The sequence below is a fragment of the Microcaecilia unicolor genome, chromosome 6, assembly GCF_901765095.1.
Source record: "Microcaecilia unicolor chromosome 6, aMicUni1.1, whole genome shotgun sequence".
Taxonomy (NCBI): Eukaryota; Metazoa; Chordata; class Amphibia; order Gymnophiona; family Siphonopidae; genus Microcaecilia; species Microcaecilia unicolor.
This window is the reverse complement of record NC_044036.1, coordinates 50,276,801-50,293,685: the sequence shown is the minus strand read 5'-3', so window position 1 is coordinate 50,293,685 and position 16,885 is coordinate 50,276,801. Positions and strand designations below refer to the sequence as shown.

General features: G+C 45.0%; 1 protein-coding gene across 1 annotated transcript in view; it reads left to right on the top strand.

Annotated features, from left to right (window-relative positions):
• The window catches only part of LRRIQ3 (leucine rich repeats and IQ motif containing 3), a 111,654-nt gene that overhangs the window by 14,419 nt on the left and 80,350 nt on the right, over window positions 1-16,885 (top strand). Inside the window, exons 3-4 of the mRNA XM_030205707.1 lie at window positions 2,280-2,603; window positions 15,980-16,113. Of these exons, the coding sequence (XP_030061567.1) occupies window positions 2,280-2,603; window positions 15,980-16,113 (458 nt within the window). The remainder of the gene's footprint in view (window positions 1-2,279; window positions 2,604-15,979; window positions 16,114-16,885) is intronic.

The following is a 16,885-nucleotide window of genomic DNA, read 5'->3' as shown; positions in this document are numbered from 1 at the left end:
CTAGTATTTCTTTCCTTCGTTGAGTGTGGGGTTGATCAGTATAAGCTCATTCAAAATCCTCCCTAATTACTCTGTTGCCCATGCCTTCCTGCTGGATCCACCAGCACACGACCCCTTCACGCTTTTGTCGCCACCAGTATAGCGCACCTCTGCGACCCCCCCTCAAATTGCAAGGCTGGCTAAACCCAGGAAGAGAGCCTGGGAGGGGGCAATGCATTACTCTCTCCAGAAAAAAAGAAAGATTTTAAATGCTCCCAGGTTCCAATCTAATTCATGTTTAATGTGGGATAAAATCCCCAAAATAAGTAAATAGATAGATAGAAACTCGGAATGTTGAGCACCTGATTCTCATAATATGATGTCTGTTTTAGTGGACCTTTTACCAGGAGAAAAAAAATTTCTACAAGTATATAACACATGCTAGGGTGTCCCTGTAACCAGCCCCTCCCTCCAAATGACACACTAATTGCGATTTATAACAAATTACTACTCTACCTATAAAAAGTTATACTTTCTCTAGTACATCCGTATGCTGCAGCAGCTGGCTGGTATGTCTTAAAATATAAATAAAATTAAATAAAAATGCTGTCCAACAATTAAGCACAATGTGGTTGCAGCAGCTCTTATCCAATCCGATCTGCTCCAGCTTCCTCCATCCTCCATCCCCATCCCTCATCCCAGACTCACACTTTCTGTGGCTCCTCCAGCTCTGTCCTCTCTGGTGGCGCTGCAGGTCCCTCTCTCCTGATGATCTGCTCTCTCTGACAATAAGAGCAGATTGGGAGGGGATCCACCACCAGAGACACCTTCCATCTGGCGTCTGTCTCCGCGCTGCAGCACAGCCAAGAGGACCAGGCCACGTGAAAAAGCTGCAATCAGGGGGGCACAGAGACCACCACTGGCACTACCGGTGGCAACAAGTCGAAAAGGAGCGCAAGTGAGCACACACTCGGCCGCTGCGCGTTGCGCGATCAGTTTTTTTTTTAAAGCAGTGCTGCTGGTATAAATCGGCAGGGAACAAGCTACTTCAGGCAATTCCAGGGGCCTTCCTTCAGCTTGTCCCACCCCGGAGGGTTGAAGAAAGACCCCGGGATTGGCTGAAACAGCCTGTTCCCTGCCATTCTGACCCGGATTTAAAAATTAAGCAAGTCACAGGTAGGAGAGCTGCTGTTTTTGCTGCCAGTGCCGGCTGCCTACATTTATGTAGCTGCGCAGCGGCAGAACTGACAAGCGACTGCAGCCTATCTAGCACCTAGAAGATCCTCCTGATTGGAGGATTAGGACAAAGTGGGTGGGCCTGGGCCCACTCAGGCCCACCCGTAGCTACTCCCCTGTGAATCCCTATTACAGCTTGAACCATTCTGTCTCAACCACCTTAATGGTTCCTAGCCTCAAGGCATCCTGCTTCCTCAACCCAGGCACTGAACCTTCAGGTCAGTCACCCACTGGAGCACTTCCCCCTTGTTGCCTTTCTCCAGGCTGGAGCTCCTTTGAGGGTCCAAGAAAACAAAAAGGCAGACGATCTGCAAACTCCATAGTGGAAAAATATGCTTTGTTCTATTTTTCCACTTTGGAGCTCCTTTGAGAACAGAGCATTTTCAACCCTGGTTTTTCACCCCTTACTGGGAAGAGTTTCCTTTTCCCACTCCTGTGAGCTGACAGGGTTGAGCCTTGCCCTGCCTTCTAACCTTAGACAGCCTTTTCCCTGAGCCTCTCTAGAGCCCCTCTAAGAACTAAAACTTTCCTTTTAAATTCCCTTTTCACATTCCAGAAAGGCACTGTTAATTAGCCCAGCTGGAAGCCTGATGAGTCAGCAGCTTCCCCATCTCTAAGCACAGCCCTCCTGGCTTTGCAATGCATAGCCTTCTGGGAATTGTAGTCAAACCCTTTTTAGAAGGACCAAGCATAAAGGGGTAAAAGATAGCGCCCAAATGTTGGCGAGCAAATGCCGACTTAAGCTTTATTCTGTCTGGGTGTCCAGATGCCATTATAGAATACTATTTTAGAACATAGATTTTTGGTTTCTAACTTTTATCCCATTACAGCATTGTCCCTTATGTGTTATTGCCTCCTTCAACCTAATCCTTCCTGCAGAAATGCTGTCACAAAGTGTGGTAAAAATTCATATATTGTGGAACATGTCATATGTTCAGCTGTTCAGGGAGTGGGCAGTTTTCAACAGTTGAATTTATCTGGGTAAATGGTTTCTAAAACTTGTCCTGCCCAGTTTGCAGTAATATATTGCATTTTTTGACTAAAATCTTTAACATTTTTTTCAGATACAACTTCTTCCAGAGAGAGAATTTTGGTCTAAAATGGGTGATCTGAAATTACTCTATCTTCACAACAATGGCATTGGCAAGTTGACAAATGTGGAATCATTATCAGGTTGTCCCAGTCTGACAGGTCTCACCTTGTTTGATACTCCATTAAGCCTGAATAAAAATTACAGGCATATTATTGTTAACAGCATTTGGCCATTGAAAGCCCTGGACAACTATGTGATATCTGATGAGGAAATTATTGAGGATTTGTCCTTGAATGAAAAATTTAAAGCCCTTAATCCTCATCTGTTTCTTCATTTTTTACCTGTTCTAAGAAAGGTAAGTGTCTACATGTTAGTTTTATAATTTAAAAAGTAATTGTGCTTTTTTACAATCCCATATATATATTATTTCAAAATACTATAATTCAGGTCATTATATTAAGACCTTTTCAATCACAAATATGCAATAGTAGTATATAATGTTCTTCATTGTTCCTAGTACAATAGTTCCCAATCCTATTCCTGGAGGCATCCCAGCCAGTCAGGTTTTCAGGATATTCACAATGAATATTCATGAGAGAGATTTGCTGCAGTGGAGGCAGGAATCTAAACTTAAAATGTGATAATGCTTCTGGAGTATTGTGTGCAGTTTGGATTGCTGCATTAAAAAAAGAAAGACTTCTTCACTCTCTCTTTACTTGCCTCTGCACACACCCAGCCGAACAGCCATCAGACAGGGATGTGGGAGCAGGCTCCGCTCAGACCGCTTCTGGATCCAAAAGTGGGAGTAAGCTCCGCCCTCCTCGATGCTGCACAGATGCCGCGGGATTATTTGAACTCAACCCCGACTTCTTCACTCTCTCATTAGTGCTGCCTCTGTACACGCCCAGCCGAACAGCCATCAGACAGGGACGTGGGAGCGGGCTCCACTCGGATCACTTCCGGATCTGAACATGGGAGTAAGCTTCGCCCTCTTCAATGCTGCACAGACGCTGCGGGATTATTACCATGGTGCCCACAAGAAATATTCTCAGACTAAGGGACACAGTTTATGTTTGACTTGATCCAGAATCTGTGAACATACTGTGGAGTGAAATCTGTACGTACCACACCGTATCACCCTGAAACTAATGGGTTTGTGGAGAGATTTAATGGGACATTGAAGCATATGTTAAAGACTTTCATAGAAACAGGGGACCATGATTGGGAGAAATACTTGCCCTGCCTACTGTTTGCATACAGGGAAATACCTCAGGAGTCTACAGGGTTCTCCCCATTTGAGTTGCTTTATGGCCGGAGTGTGAGAGGGCCCCTTGATCTAATAAGAGAACATTGGGAGGGTCAATCTAATTGGGCGGGACCTTACTAGGTCATAAGGCTCATGAATGATACAAGCTGTTATTCCTATGGACTCTCAAGACAGAAAGCAACATACTTTTCATGTAAATATAGTAAAGGCCTATGCAAATCGCACAGCTATGGTGCTAGCTGTATGCAGTGAACCCATACCTGACCTCATAGCAGAGACATTATCAGAGGGATCTGACACTCAAGAGAGAGCATCTAAATGTATAGACTGTGAAAACACTTTCAGTCAAAAGGGAGAACTGGAACAACAGGAAACATGTATAAAAGAGATACATTTTACATGCTCTGAGTATGAGAAAGATTACAGTATAAATGCAGCACCTGAAGAATAGTAAAGAAACTGGATTATGTACAAGTATAGAATATGGGAAATGCTGTATCATTAAAACAAACATTGTAGAATATCAGAAAAACACTGATAACAGGCTGTCTTCATGTCCTTGTTATGACAGTAGATTCAACCAGGAACAAAGCTCCACAAGAAATGCAAAATTTCACCCAGAAGCGAGACCAGTTTCAAGTACGGAGCGTAAGAAAAGTTTCAGTTGCTGGAAATTATTGACAAAGCAGCATAGAATCCAATCAGGGAAGAAACTGTTTACATGCACTGAATGTAGAAAAAGCTTTATTCATAAATAGTTAACAAAGCACCTGAGAATACACACAGGAATAAAACTATTCACATGTGCTGAGTATGGTAAAAGCTGCTGTCAGAAGATACTCCTCACTATTCAGAAATTGAAGCAAAAAGGATTAAAACTGTTAGTGTGTGCTGAATGTGGTAAAAACTTCTATTATAAGCACCGGAAGGGCAAGGAACTTGGCAAAGCTGATGTCCTCTCTCGAAGGGAAGAGCCAGAACCACCCTGACACTGGACTATGGAGACCTGATCATCAGTCTGTGAGGCTGCAATCTGGGGTCTCTCTCTTAAGGAGGGAGGTGTGAAGAAACAGTGTGTTTTAAGCCTGTAAAATATATTGGATATTTTTCTGTTAGGGTTAGGAGTTAAAAGCAGCATCAAAAAGGTGGGCTTTTAGCTTAGATTTGAAGACGACCAGAGATGGAGCTTGACGTACTGGCTCCCAAAAAGATTGAGTCCCAGTATCGGATCCATGGGGACCCAGAGTTGATGAAGACCCAGTTGCCTCATGACTCTGGAGTTGTGGATTTGGCTCTCAAAAAAAGTCAAGAGTACTAGGGATTACGCCTCGGCGCCCCCGGGGTGGGAGTCTAGGACTGTGGACTCTTTTGGGAGGAAGGCCTACCATTCTGCTATGCTCGTGTCCAAGATTCAGTCCTACCAGCTCTACAGGAGCATCCACTTGCGGAAGCCTTTTCAGGAGGTGGTCAGGCAGCTGAAGGCGTGTCGCAAATTCCTGTCCAGGGGTGTTTACAACACTTTTGATGTTGCATCCAGGGCCGCTGCTCACAGTATAGTGATGCGCAGACTCTCATGGCTGCGTGCCTCTGACCTGGAGAATAGAGTCCAGCAGCGGATTGCGGATGCTCCTTGGCGGGGGGATAATATTTTTGGTGAGCGGGTCGAACAGGTGGTAGAACAGCTCCACCAGCGGGACATCGCATTCGACAAACTCTCCCACTGGACGCCTTCAGCATCTACCTCATCAGGTAGACATTTTTATGGGAGGAGGAGGAATGCTTCCTACGCTTATAATAAGAGTAGGTACAACCCACCTGCCCGCCAGCCTGCTCAGGCTAAGCCCCAGCGTGCTCGTTTATGTCAACAGCGTGCGCCTCAACAGGCCCCTGCAGCTCCCCAGCAAAAGCAAGGGACGGGCTTTTGAGTGGCTTCAGGCGAGCATAGCCGAGATAAAAGTGTCTGTGCCGGACTATCTGCCGGTAGGAGGGAGGTTAAAGCTTTTTCACCAAAGGTGGCCTCTTGTAACCTCTGACCGGTGGGTCCTACAAATAGTCCGGTAGGATACTCCCTCAATTTGATCTCCAAACCTCCAAATTGCCCACTGGGAGCTCAGTCCTTCAGCTTCCAGCACAGGCAGGTACTTGCAGAGGAACTCTCCGCCCTTCTCAGCGCCAGTGCGGTCAAGCCCGTGCCACCGAGGCAGGAAGGGCTGGGATTCTATTCTAGGTACTTCATTGTGGAAAAGAAAACAGGGGGGATGTGTCCTATCCTAGACCTAAGGGTCCTGAACAAATATCTGGTCCAAGAAAAGTTCAGGATGCTTTCCCTGGGCACTCTTCTCCCCATGATTCAGAAAAATGATTGGCTATGCTCTCTGGACTTAAAGGATGCTTATATTCACATCCTGATACTGCCAGCTCACAGATAGTATCTTCGATTCCATCTGGGGACACAGCATTTTCAGTACTGTGTGCTACCCTTTGGTCTTGCCTTTGTGCCCAGGGTGTTCACAAAATGCCTGGCAGTCGTGGCGGCGTCTCTACGCAGGCTGGGAGTGCATGTGTTCCTTTATCTCGACGATTAGCTGGTGAAGAACATCTCGAAGGCAGGAGCTTTACAGTCCATGCAGATGACTATTCAACTTCTGCAGCTACTAGGGTTTGTGATAAATTTTCCAAAGTCCCATCTTCTTCCAGTTCAAAGACTCAAATTTATAGGAGCTCTGCTAGACTCCCAGACTGCTCATGCCTACCTTTCCGAGGCGAGGACAGACAATCTTCTGTCCCTTGTTTCCTGGGTACAAGCGTCTCAGCAGATCACAGCTCGGCAGATGTTGAGATTGCTTGGCCACATGGCCTCCACAGTTCATGTGACTCCCATGGCCCATCTTCACATGAGATCAGCTCAATGGACCCTAGCTTCCCAGTGGTTTCAAGCTGCGGGGAATCTAGAGGACGTGATCCGACTGTCCACAAGTTTTCTCAGTTCCCTACATTGGTGGACAATTCGCTCCAATTTGACCCTGGGACGTCCCTTTCAAATTCCTCAGCCGCAAAAAGTGCTGACTACGGATCAATCTCCTGGAGTTACGAGTGGTCTGGAACGCGCTAAAGGCTTTCAGAGACTGGCTGTTATTTTTAGTCTTTTTACCACCACCCCAAATTATTATGTACCAGCCACCCACAATTTGGAGTGATAAAAGACCAAGGCCATGTATGAGAAAAGCAATTTTTATTACTTACCAAATATAGATACAATTAATAGTTTCTCATGGAAGAACAGCTCTGCTATACATAAGTACTATCTGAAGCTGTCTCTCCAAAATAATGCTCTGATACAGCTACTTATATATCTTTTTTCAAAACAATGCTTAACATGGCTTTAACAAGTTATCTTCCTCAGAGATCATCCTGTTCTCTTTTCTCACCATCTGTTTCCCCTATGTCGCTAAACCACATTTTCCTGTTTCTTTTCATACTTCGTCCTTTCTCCTGCCTGCTTGCATACAAGGATGTCTTATCAGATCATCAGTTTCTGAGTCACACAATCTAGTTAGCCTTTGCCCTTTAGGCCTTGACCCAAGGCTCATGGCCGTGCCCATATTCTACAGTTCAGAGCTAAGGAAAGTTACAGAATGCTTGAGAATTTCTCTGTTTTGGTAAACAAGCAATACTGTGGTAATGTGGTCATATGTTTCTCAGTCCAGGTGGCCAGTCTGAATTCGAAACAGTCTCCACCTCTCCCTTCACATACCAAATTAATTAGAGCTGTGTCTTATCTTCTTCTACATTTCCAAATCATTTTCATACAAACAGAATTACTTCTAATAAAAAATACAGACCCCGAGTGCACTTGTCGGTCAAGACAGAGTTGAAAAACAATCTTTAAAATTCACTTCTATTACAGGCATGCCCATTGTTCTTCCCTTTCTCCCTCTTAGACTCCTTTAATCTTACTTGAACACCAGGGTTCAAAAAGGGACTGAAGCTTTTCTTTCTGCCATAAAAAATTTGATCACAGAGGCTAATTTTATAAACAGTACATTAGACTTTGAGGGTATATAGGCACATATATTGTAGATAAATGTGGCCTGATAACTCTCTTATTCTGTGCTACCTAGCTAATTGGAAACGATGCCCTTGGAATGCCAAAACATTGATGGTTTATCTAAAGTTATTTTCTATTGAAGAGAATTGAAAAGCTGCTATAAGGAAAAATTAGTTAATTACTTGATAATTTTCTTTCCTTTAGTCCCAAAGGATCAGTCCAGAGAAATGGGTTGTAACCATCTGCCAGCAGGTGGAGATAGAGAACTCCAATGAGTTGTGCCTTATAAGCTCCTGTGCTTAGAAACCAAGCCAGTATTTGATAACAAAGCAGTGAAAGAGAGTGACTTCCAGAGAAAAAACTCTAGCCTTTAGATAGAAAAAGAACTATGAAATAAAGGTCAAAACCGGTGCCTTAGAAATAATGGAACCAGAATAATACAAACACCCAAAATTACATAGAACCCGGAAAAAATAAAACCATCACAGAAGAGCTGACTCTGGACTGATCCTTTGGAATGAAAGGAAAGAAAATTATCAGGTAATTAAGTAATTTTTTCTTCCATTATGTCCCAAGGATCAGTCTAGACAAACGGAATGCACAAAAGGGAAAGGGAAATGGGGCTTGATATACCACCTTTCTGAGGTTTTTGCAACTACATTCAAAGTGGTTTACATATTTTCAGGAACTTATTTTGTACTAGGGGCCAGGGCCGGTCTTAGGGCGAGGCAACCGAGGGACCGCATAGGGCCCCGCGCGGCGTGCCTGAAGTCGCCCCACCCTGACCGCCCGAGCTCCAGTCCCTCCCTCCCTCTGAATTTTAAAAGTTACCTCGCGTCGACGGCCCTCCCACCCTTCCAGCTCCAAGGCCGGCCTCCATCTGAATTTTAAAGGTTACCTCGTCGACGTCGGGTTATAGCGCCGGAAAGTAACAGCAGCAGCAATCAAAAGCATGCGAGCTCAACTCTGGTTGTCCTCGCTCAACTCTGGTCCCGCTCCACAAGGGCAGGACCAGAGCTGAGCGAGGGAAAGGAAGGCTCCCGAAGCGCCGAGCAGCTCGCACGCTTTTCACTGACTCCTGCTGTTACCTGCTGGCACTGTAACCCGACGTTGACGAGGTAACCTTTAAAATTCAGACGGAGGGAGAGGTGGCCGGCCCTGGAGCTAGGGTGGGGGGCGGGGCTAGGGTGGGGCCCCATCAAATTGGTCTGCATAGGGCCCCGCACTTGCTAAGACCGGCCCTGCCAGGGGCAATGGACTTGCCCAGAGTCACAAGGAGCTGCAGTGGGAATTGAACTCAGTTCCCCAGGATCAAAGTCCACTGCACTAACCACTAGGCTACTCCTCCTTAAATAGGGGAGGGACTGTGATATCCCTGCAGAGAGAACCGTGGCCCCAAAGGAAACATCTATTCGAGCAGACACATCCAAAATACTTGGAATGAGAAGAAGACCATGTCGCTGACCGACAGATTTCTGTCAACTAAATTGCCCTAGACTCTGCTAAAGAAATCACCAAAGACCTGGTAGAATGAGCCTTGACGTGCATGGGATCAGATCTACCCCTCAGAATGTAAGCCGAAGAAATAGTCTCCTTAAGCCATCGAGTCGCTGTCACTTTGGAGGCCAGCAAACCCTTCTGGGTTCCCACAAAAAGATGATCAGACCACCTGAAATCACTGGTAGTGGTTAAGATAGCACATAAGGATGTGCTTCACATCCAACAGTCACAGGGAAGCATATTCTGCAGAATAAACGTCCCTGGAAAAAGAAGGAAGAAACACAGTCTGATTGACATGAAAAGGAGATACAATCTTCGGCAAAAAGGACGGAACTGTCCATGTGGAAACCCCTGAGTCATAAAATTAGAGAAAGGGATCCCTGCAAGAGAGAGCTTGAAGTTCTAAAACTCTCCATGCCGACAAAATGGCAACTAGAAATTCTGCCTTTAAAGTATGATCTTTGATAGTTGCCGAACAAGGGGGTTCAAAGGGGGCTGACTGAAGAGCCTTAAGAACCACTTGAAGACTCCACTGATGACAAATATTGCAGAGAGCGAGACGCAGATAAGTGACTCCCTTGAATCACAGTATATCAGTGTGAGCAGCCAATGAGGGATTTTGTATCTTGCCTCTATGACACACCAGTTGTGCCACCTGAACTTTGAGTGAATTGAGAGCCAAGCCTTTTTTGAATCCCTCCTGAAGGAAGAATAAAATTTGAGACATGGATGCATGAAATAAAGAAACACCATTCTGCACAGACCAGCTCTCAAAAGTTGTCTACACTCTAGCATAAGAAGAAGTGGAACGCTTTTGGGCTTGCAGCAAGGTAGTGATATAATCCATGTAACCCTTCTTCCTCAATTGTGCCCTCTCAAGAGCCTGGCTGTAAGAACAAAGTGGGAGGGATCCTCCATAAGTACTGAACCTTGATGTAATAAGCCTGTCTGTGGAGGGAGAGTCAACTGAGGAACTATTTGAAGACGGATGAGATCTGCTTAGCAAGGATGTCTGGGCCGGTCTGGAGCTACAAGAACAACCTTCCCAGGATGATGCACACTCCTATGCAACGTTCTTCCCATGAGAGGCCATAGAGGAAACACGTAAAGGAGGCCATCCAACGGCATCCATTCCTAGGGAGTCTTTTTCCCTGAAGCAGCTGTAGAATCTGTGTACTTGCAACTGGAAGGCCCCACCATGTGGAAATGAGGCAAAATGCAGTCTTTGACAGTTGCCATCCCCCCGGGTCCAGAGACACTCTGCTGAGGAAATCCGCTTGTGAGTTCAATGAACCCATTATATGAGATGCTGAAATCATCAGAATGTTCAATTCTACCTACTGAAAACGAAGACATGCCTCCTGGGCTAGAGATACACTCTTTGTTCTTTCTTGTCTGTTGATGTAAGACACGGCTGTGACATTGTCCAAAGCACACTCACCAGCCTCCCATGAAGAAGAGGTACAAAGGCTAGTAGAGCTATCTGGATAGCTTGAAGTTCCAATCCGTTGATGGACGAGGAAGTCTTCACTCTTGACCAATGGCCCAGTGCAGAGTAGTGGAGATAATGGGCTCCCCATCCAAAGAGGCTGGCATCGGAGGTGAGAACACACCAATCTGGAATCTGTAAGGGCAACCCCCGCCCGAGTGTACGCAGGGAGAAGCCACAAAGTTACGTCCATGGCACCAGCTGGTCGTAAGTCCCCGAGACCAGAGACCACCGGCTCAACAGGAATGACTGTAGGGGCTGCATGTGGAACTTCATCCAAGGCAGAACATCCAAACTTGCCGCCATAGAACTGAGAACCTGAACTTAATCCCACACCCGCGAGCAGGGAAGAGAAAGAAGCCTGAGAAGTTGCTGCTTGAGCGTGAGCTGACGATGCTGAGGCAGGAAAACCTTCTCCACCTGGGTATTGAAGCACACTCCCAGAAACTCCAGGGTCTGGATGGGGGTGAGATGACTCTTGCTGTAATTCACCACCCAACCCAGTGCAGAAAGAAGAGACAGGATCTCTTGATAAGAAGGCGCCTGAATTAGCCATTCATCCAGGTAAGGATGTACCTGGATCCTTTGCTGGCGAAGAAAGGCTGCCACCACCACCAAAACTTTTGAAAATGTGTGATGTGCAGCGGCGAGACCAAAAGGCATGGCCTTGAATTGAAAATGATCTCCAAGGATCGCAAAATGGAGAAATTTCCTGTGAGGATGCCAAGTTGGGATATGAAAATAAGCCTCTTTGAGGTCCAGTGAGGTGATAAACTCACCTGGCTGGACCGAGGCTATTACAGATTGAAGAGTCTTCATGTGAAAGTGCAGCACTCTGAGAGACTTGTTCACTCCTCTGAGATCTAGAACCGGACGAAAAGAGTCTTCTTTCTTTGGGATGACAAAATAGATGGAATATCGATCTGCGCCCCTCTCTGCCGGAGGAATGGGCTGAATGGCCCCCAGACGCCTTAAAGAGGCTAAGGTAGTTAGCACTGCCTGACTCTTTGCAGAGCTACTGCAAGGTGACAGCAAAAAGATCTGCGAGTGGCTTTGAAAATCCTAGCTTGTAGCTATGGAGATTGATATCGAGGACCTATTCGACTGCAGTAATAGTGGTTCACTCCTTGTGAAAGCGATAAAGACACCCACCTATGTCTAGGTACAAAGAGTGAGAGGTAATTGAAGAAGCAGAAAAGCGCTTCTTGCCTCCTCGAAAGGAAGTCTGAGTCTAAGGAAAGTGAAGTTTCTGAGCGGAAGCACTAACCATCTCTGCTCTATACCTCTGCACTTCTGCCTGTAGATGAGGCTTAGGCTTGTACTCAGGTATCCGCTGGACCTTGGAATCTCCCAGGTCTTTAAAAATCTTCTCCAAATCCACACTAAAGAGTAGTTTTCCCTGAAAGGGCAACTTTGCCAGACGGGATTTGGATGCCACATATAATAAAGAGCATCAGACAAATAGGACAACCCCGCCTCTAGGGTAGGGAGAAAGTCTAGAGGCAAGTCCAACGTGGACAATTGTTGAATCCATGATAAAGAAGCCCTGGCTACAAAAAAAGAAGAAATTGCTATCTGAGAATTTAGTGCTAGTTGAAAGGTAAGCTTTAAGGGAGCCTCAAGTTTGCTATCGTGTGTATCCTTTAATGCAGTGCCACCTTCAACAGGGATAATGGTACGTTTAGTAACCGCTGTAATAAGGGCATCCACCTTAGGCAGAGCAAACTGCTCTAAATCAGATGGCAGAAGGGGATATAAGTACATAAGTAATTAAGTAATGCCACACTGGGAAAAGACCAAGGGTCCATCGAGCCCAGCATCTTGTCCATGAAGGCGGCCAATCCAGGCCAAGGGCACCTGGCAAGCTTCCCAAACGTACATACATTCTATACATGTTATTCCTGGAATTGTGGATTTTTCCCAAGTCCATTTAGTACTTGTCCTTTAGGAAACCGTCTAACCCCTTTTTAAACTCTGCCAAGCTAACCGTCTTCACCACGTTCTCCAGCAACGAATTCCAGAGTTTAATTACGCGTTGGGTGAAGAAGAATTTTCTCCGATTTGTTTTAAATTTTCTACCCTTAGTTTCATCACATGCCCCCTAGTCCTAGTATTTTTGGAAAGCGTGAACAGACGCTTCATATCCACCTGTTCCACTCCACTCATTATTTTATACACCTCTATCATGTCTCCCCTCAGCTGTCTCTTCTCCAAGCTGAAAAGCCCTAGCCTCTTTAGTCTTTCTTCATAGGGAAGTAGTCCCATCCCCGCTATCAATTTAGTCGCCCTTCGCTGCACCTTTTCCAATTCCAATATATCTTTCTTGAGATGCGGCGACCAGAATTGAACACAATACTCAAGGTGCGGTCGCACCATGGAGCGATACAATGGCATTATAACATCCTCACACCTGTTTTCCATACCTTTCCTAATAATACTCAACATTCTATTCACTTTCCGAGCCGCAGCAGCACACTGAGCAGAAGGTTTCAGTGTATTATCGACGACAACACCCAGATCCCTTTCTTGGTCCGTAACTCCTAACATGGAACCTTGCATGACGTAGCTATAATTCGGGTTCTTTTTTCCCACATGCATCACCTTGCACTTGCTCATATTAAACGTCATCTGCCATCTATAATTTGGACATAGTGCAAGCCAGGGGTCTCCCACAGAGCTGCAATAAGCTCCTACAAAGCCTCATGAATATGGAAAGATACAGAAGGTCTCTTAGTACTACTACTACTACTACTATTTAGCATTTCTATAGCGCTACAAGGCATACGCAGCGCTGCACAAACATAGAAGAAAGACAGTCCCTGCTCAAAGAGCTTACAATCTAATAGACAAAAAATAAATAAAGTAAGCAAATCAAATCAATTAATGTGAACGGGAAGGAAGAGAGGAGGGTAGGTGGAGGCGAGTGGTTACAAGTGGTTACGAGTCAAAAGCAATGTTAAAGAGATGGGCTTTCAGTCTAGATTTAAAGGTGGCCAAGGATGGGGCAAGACGTAGGGGCTCAGGAAGTTTATTCCAGGCGTAGGGTGCAGCGAGACAGAAGGCGCGAAGTCTGGAGTTGGCAGTAGTGGAGAAGGGAACAGATAAGAAGGATTTATCCATGGAGCGGAGTGCACGGGAAGGGGTGTAGGGAAGGACGAGTGTGGAGAGATACTGGGGAGCAGCAGAGTGAGTACATTTATAGGTTAGTAGAAGAAGTTTGAATAGGATGTGAAAACGGATAGGGAGCCAGTGAAGGGTCTTGAGGAGAGGGGTAGTATGAGTAAAGCGACCCTGGCGGAAGATGAGACGGGCAGCAGAGTTTTGAACCAACTGGAGAGGGGAGAGGTGACTAAGTGGGAGGCCAGCAAGAAGCAGATTGCAGTAGTCTAAACGAGAGGTGACAAGGGTGTGGATGAGGGTTTTGGTAGAGTGCTCGGAAAGAAAGGGGCGGATTTTACGGATGTTGTAAAGAAAGAAATGACAGGTCTTGGCAATCTGCTGGATATGAGCAGAGAAGGAGAGAGAAGAGTCAAAGATGACCCCAAGGTTTCGAGCTGAGGAGACAGGGAGAATGAGAGAGCCATCAACAGAAATAGAAAGCGGGGGGAGCGGGGAGGTGGGTTTGGGGGGGGGGGGGAAATGAGAAGCTCGGTTTTGGTCATATTTAATTTCAGGTGGCGTTGAGACATCCAGACAGCAGTGTCAGACAAGCACGCTGAAACTTTGGTTTGGATGCAGGGTGAGATATCAGGGGTAGAAAGGTAGATTTGGGAGTCATCAGCATAGAGATGGTAGGAAAAGCCATGGGATGAGATTAATGAACCAAGGGAAGAAGTGTAGATAGAAAAGAGGAGGGGACCAAGAACAGAACCCTGAGGTACGCCGACAGGCAGAGGGATAGAAGTAGAAGAGGATCCACCAGAGTGAACACTAAAGGTGCGGAGGGAGAGGTAGGAAGAGAACCAGGAAAGGACAGAGCCCTGGAATCCAAGTGAGGACAGGGTATCGAGAAGTATGCTGTGATCGACAGTGTCAAAAGCGGCGGAAAGATCAAGAAGAATGAGGATGGAATATTGACCTCTGGATTTAGCCAGTAATAGGTCATTGGAGACTTTAGTAAGCGCAGTTTTGGTTGAGTGGAGAGGGCAAAAACCAGTTTGTAGTGGGTCAAGAATAGCATGTAAGGAGAGAAAATCAAGGCAGCGGCGGTGAACAGCACGCTCAAGTAATTTGGAGAGAAAAGGAAGGAGGGAGATGGGTTGGTAATTAGAGGGACAAGTAGGGTCCAGTGAAGGCTTCTTAAGGAGAGGTGTGACCACAGCATGTTTAAAGGCAGCAGGGACAGTCGCAGTGGAAAGTGAGAGGTTGAGAATATGACAGATAAAAGGAATAAGAGCAGGAGAGATGGCATTAAGAAGGTGGGTGGGAATGGGATCAGAGGAACAGGTGGTACATTTTGAGGAAATTGACAAAATAGAACAGGACCAGAGGACTGAGAAGCAGAGGAAGAAATGTTTAAAGCCTCCATAGATTTTGTGATCAACAGAGACAACTCCGTTCTCAAAAACAGCCTAGCTACAGTAGGATCATCACCCCCATCTGCCTTTGAAATGTCCAATTCAGGGCCATCAGCAGAACTAGGACAGTCAGAATACACAGATAAAACAACCTCTGAGTCCTTGGGATGTAATGGAAGTTTTCAGTCCTCTCGTTTGCATCCCTTTTTGTTTAGATCAGTGGTTTCCAAACCTGGTCCTGGAGGCACCCCAACCGATCATGTTTTCAGGATACCCACAATAAATATTCATGAGAGAGATTTGCACGCAGTGGAGGCGGTGTATGCAAATCTGTCTCATGAAAATATTCATTATGGAGTTAACACCTCGTGAGAAAATAGTAAGTGCACCGCACTATCTGCAGTGGTGACAGAACATGGTAATTTACCACTTGCTAACCATAGGAGCTGATCATGCCCATAATCCAGCCATTCTCCACCCCTTTCCTACCTCCATGAGGTAGCAAGCGGTTACTGTGCAAATTAACATGTGGTAAGTGTTGTAGCAATGTGATAACTGTTGAGAAGTGAAAAAGAGTTAAATGTCAACACAAAATTCCAAACAATATAGTGTCACTTCTATTCAAAAAAGCCAGATGCGGCCATGTTTTGACTTGTGCCTGCATCAGAGGCATAATCAAATATCCAAATTTCTTGAATAAACAACTTTCAAAAGGTTATCATTGTTACTGTGCAGTAATTCACATGGTAAATGTTTTCTGCACTTTAGTAAACAGATATCCTTTCTTTTCTATGGTACTTTTATAGTAAAAAAAACAAACTTGTTATTTGAAAATAGATAACTTTAAAATCTATTTTCTAGTAAGAGCAGATTACATGAAGGTCTGATCGATATTTTTTACTTTACATAGGAAGCATCATTTCAGGATGAAATCAATGTGGTCAGAGACATTATTTCAAAGATCAATCAAATCTTAGCACATAATTCACCAGTGTTGATTATCCAAAGAAGAATACGAGGATATTTAACCAGAAAACGATTAGGGTATGTGATATTTCATTTTCTCTAGAACTGGAAATATTCTGCAGAGGACAATTTTCAAATCAATTATTGATTTATTTTAAAAATTCCCACCCTATGTTTGGTTTAAAAGTATACATTTGCATTCAGTGGAAGTATTCTTGAGGGTTGTGGAGCAGACCATAGATCACCTGCTATAGGGCAGATGGGTAAGGTAGGGTTAGGGTACAGAATAAGTTATTTACAGAAAGGGTGGTGAATGCGTGGAATGGCCTCCGAGTGGATGTGGTAGAGTTGAGGATTGTATCTGATTTTAAGAAAACATGGGACAAGCACAGAACATCTCTAAGGGAGAGGAAAGGATAGTAACATAGTAGATGATGGCAGAAAAAGACCTGCGTGGTCCATCCAGTCTGCCCAACAAGATAAACTCATATGTGCTACTTTTTGTGTATACCCTACCTTGATTTGTACCTGTCCTATACTTGGTATGACTAAACATAAGAATAAAACCCCAAAAGAAGCAATAGAACAAATACCCTCTCCTAATCAATGAGGTAAATTATTCAGCCAAAGTGCAAATAAATACAGATAAACAAGGAGCAATGGAGGAAAAAGATCTCAGTTGGCTGTGGTTCATTGCCTGATGAAAATTAAATGATTCCCGTATCAGGGTATAACATTTCCAATTCCACAGCTCAGAGTCTCAATCATTGGTCTAAAAAAACCCTCTCCATTTAAACTAAGTCTTTAATCTTTAATAGTGAAGCTCATGCTCCTGTAACCAAAGTCTTAA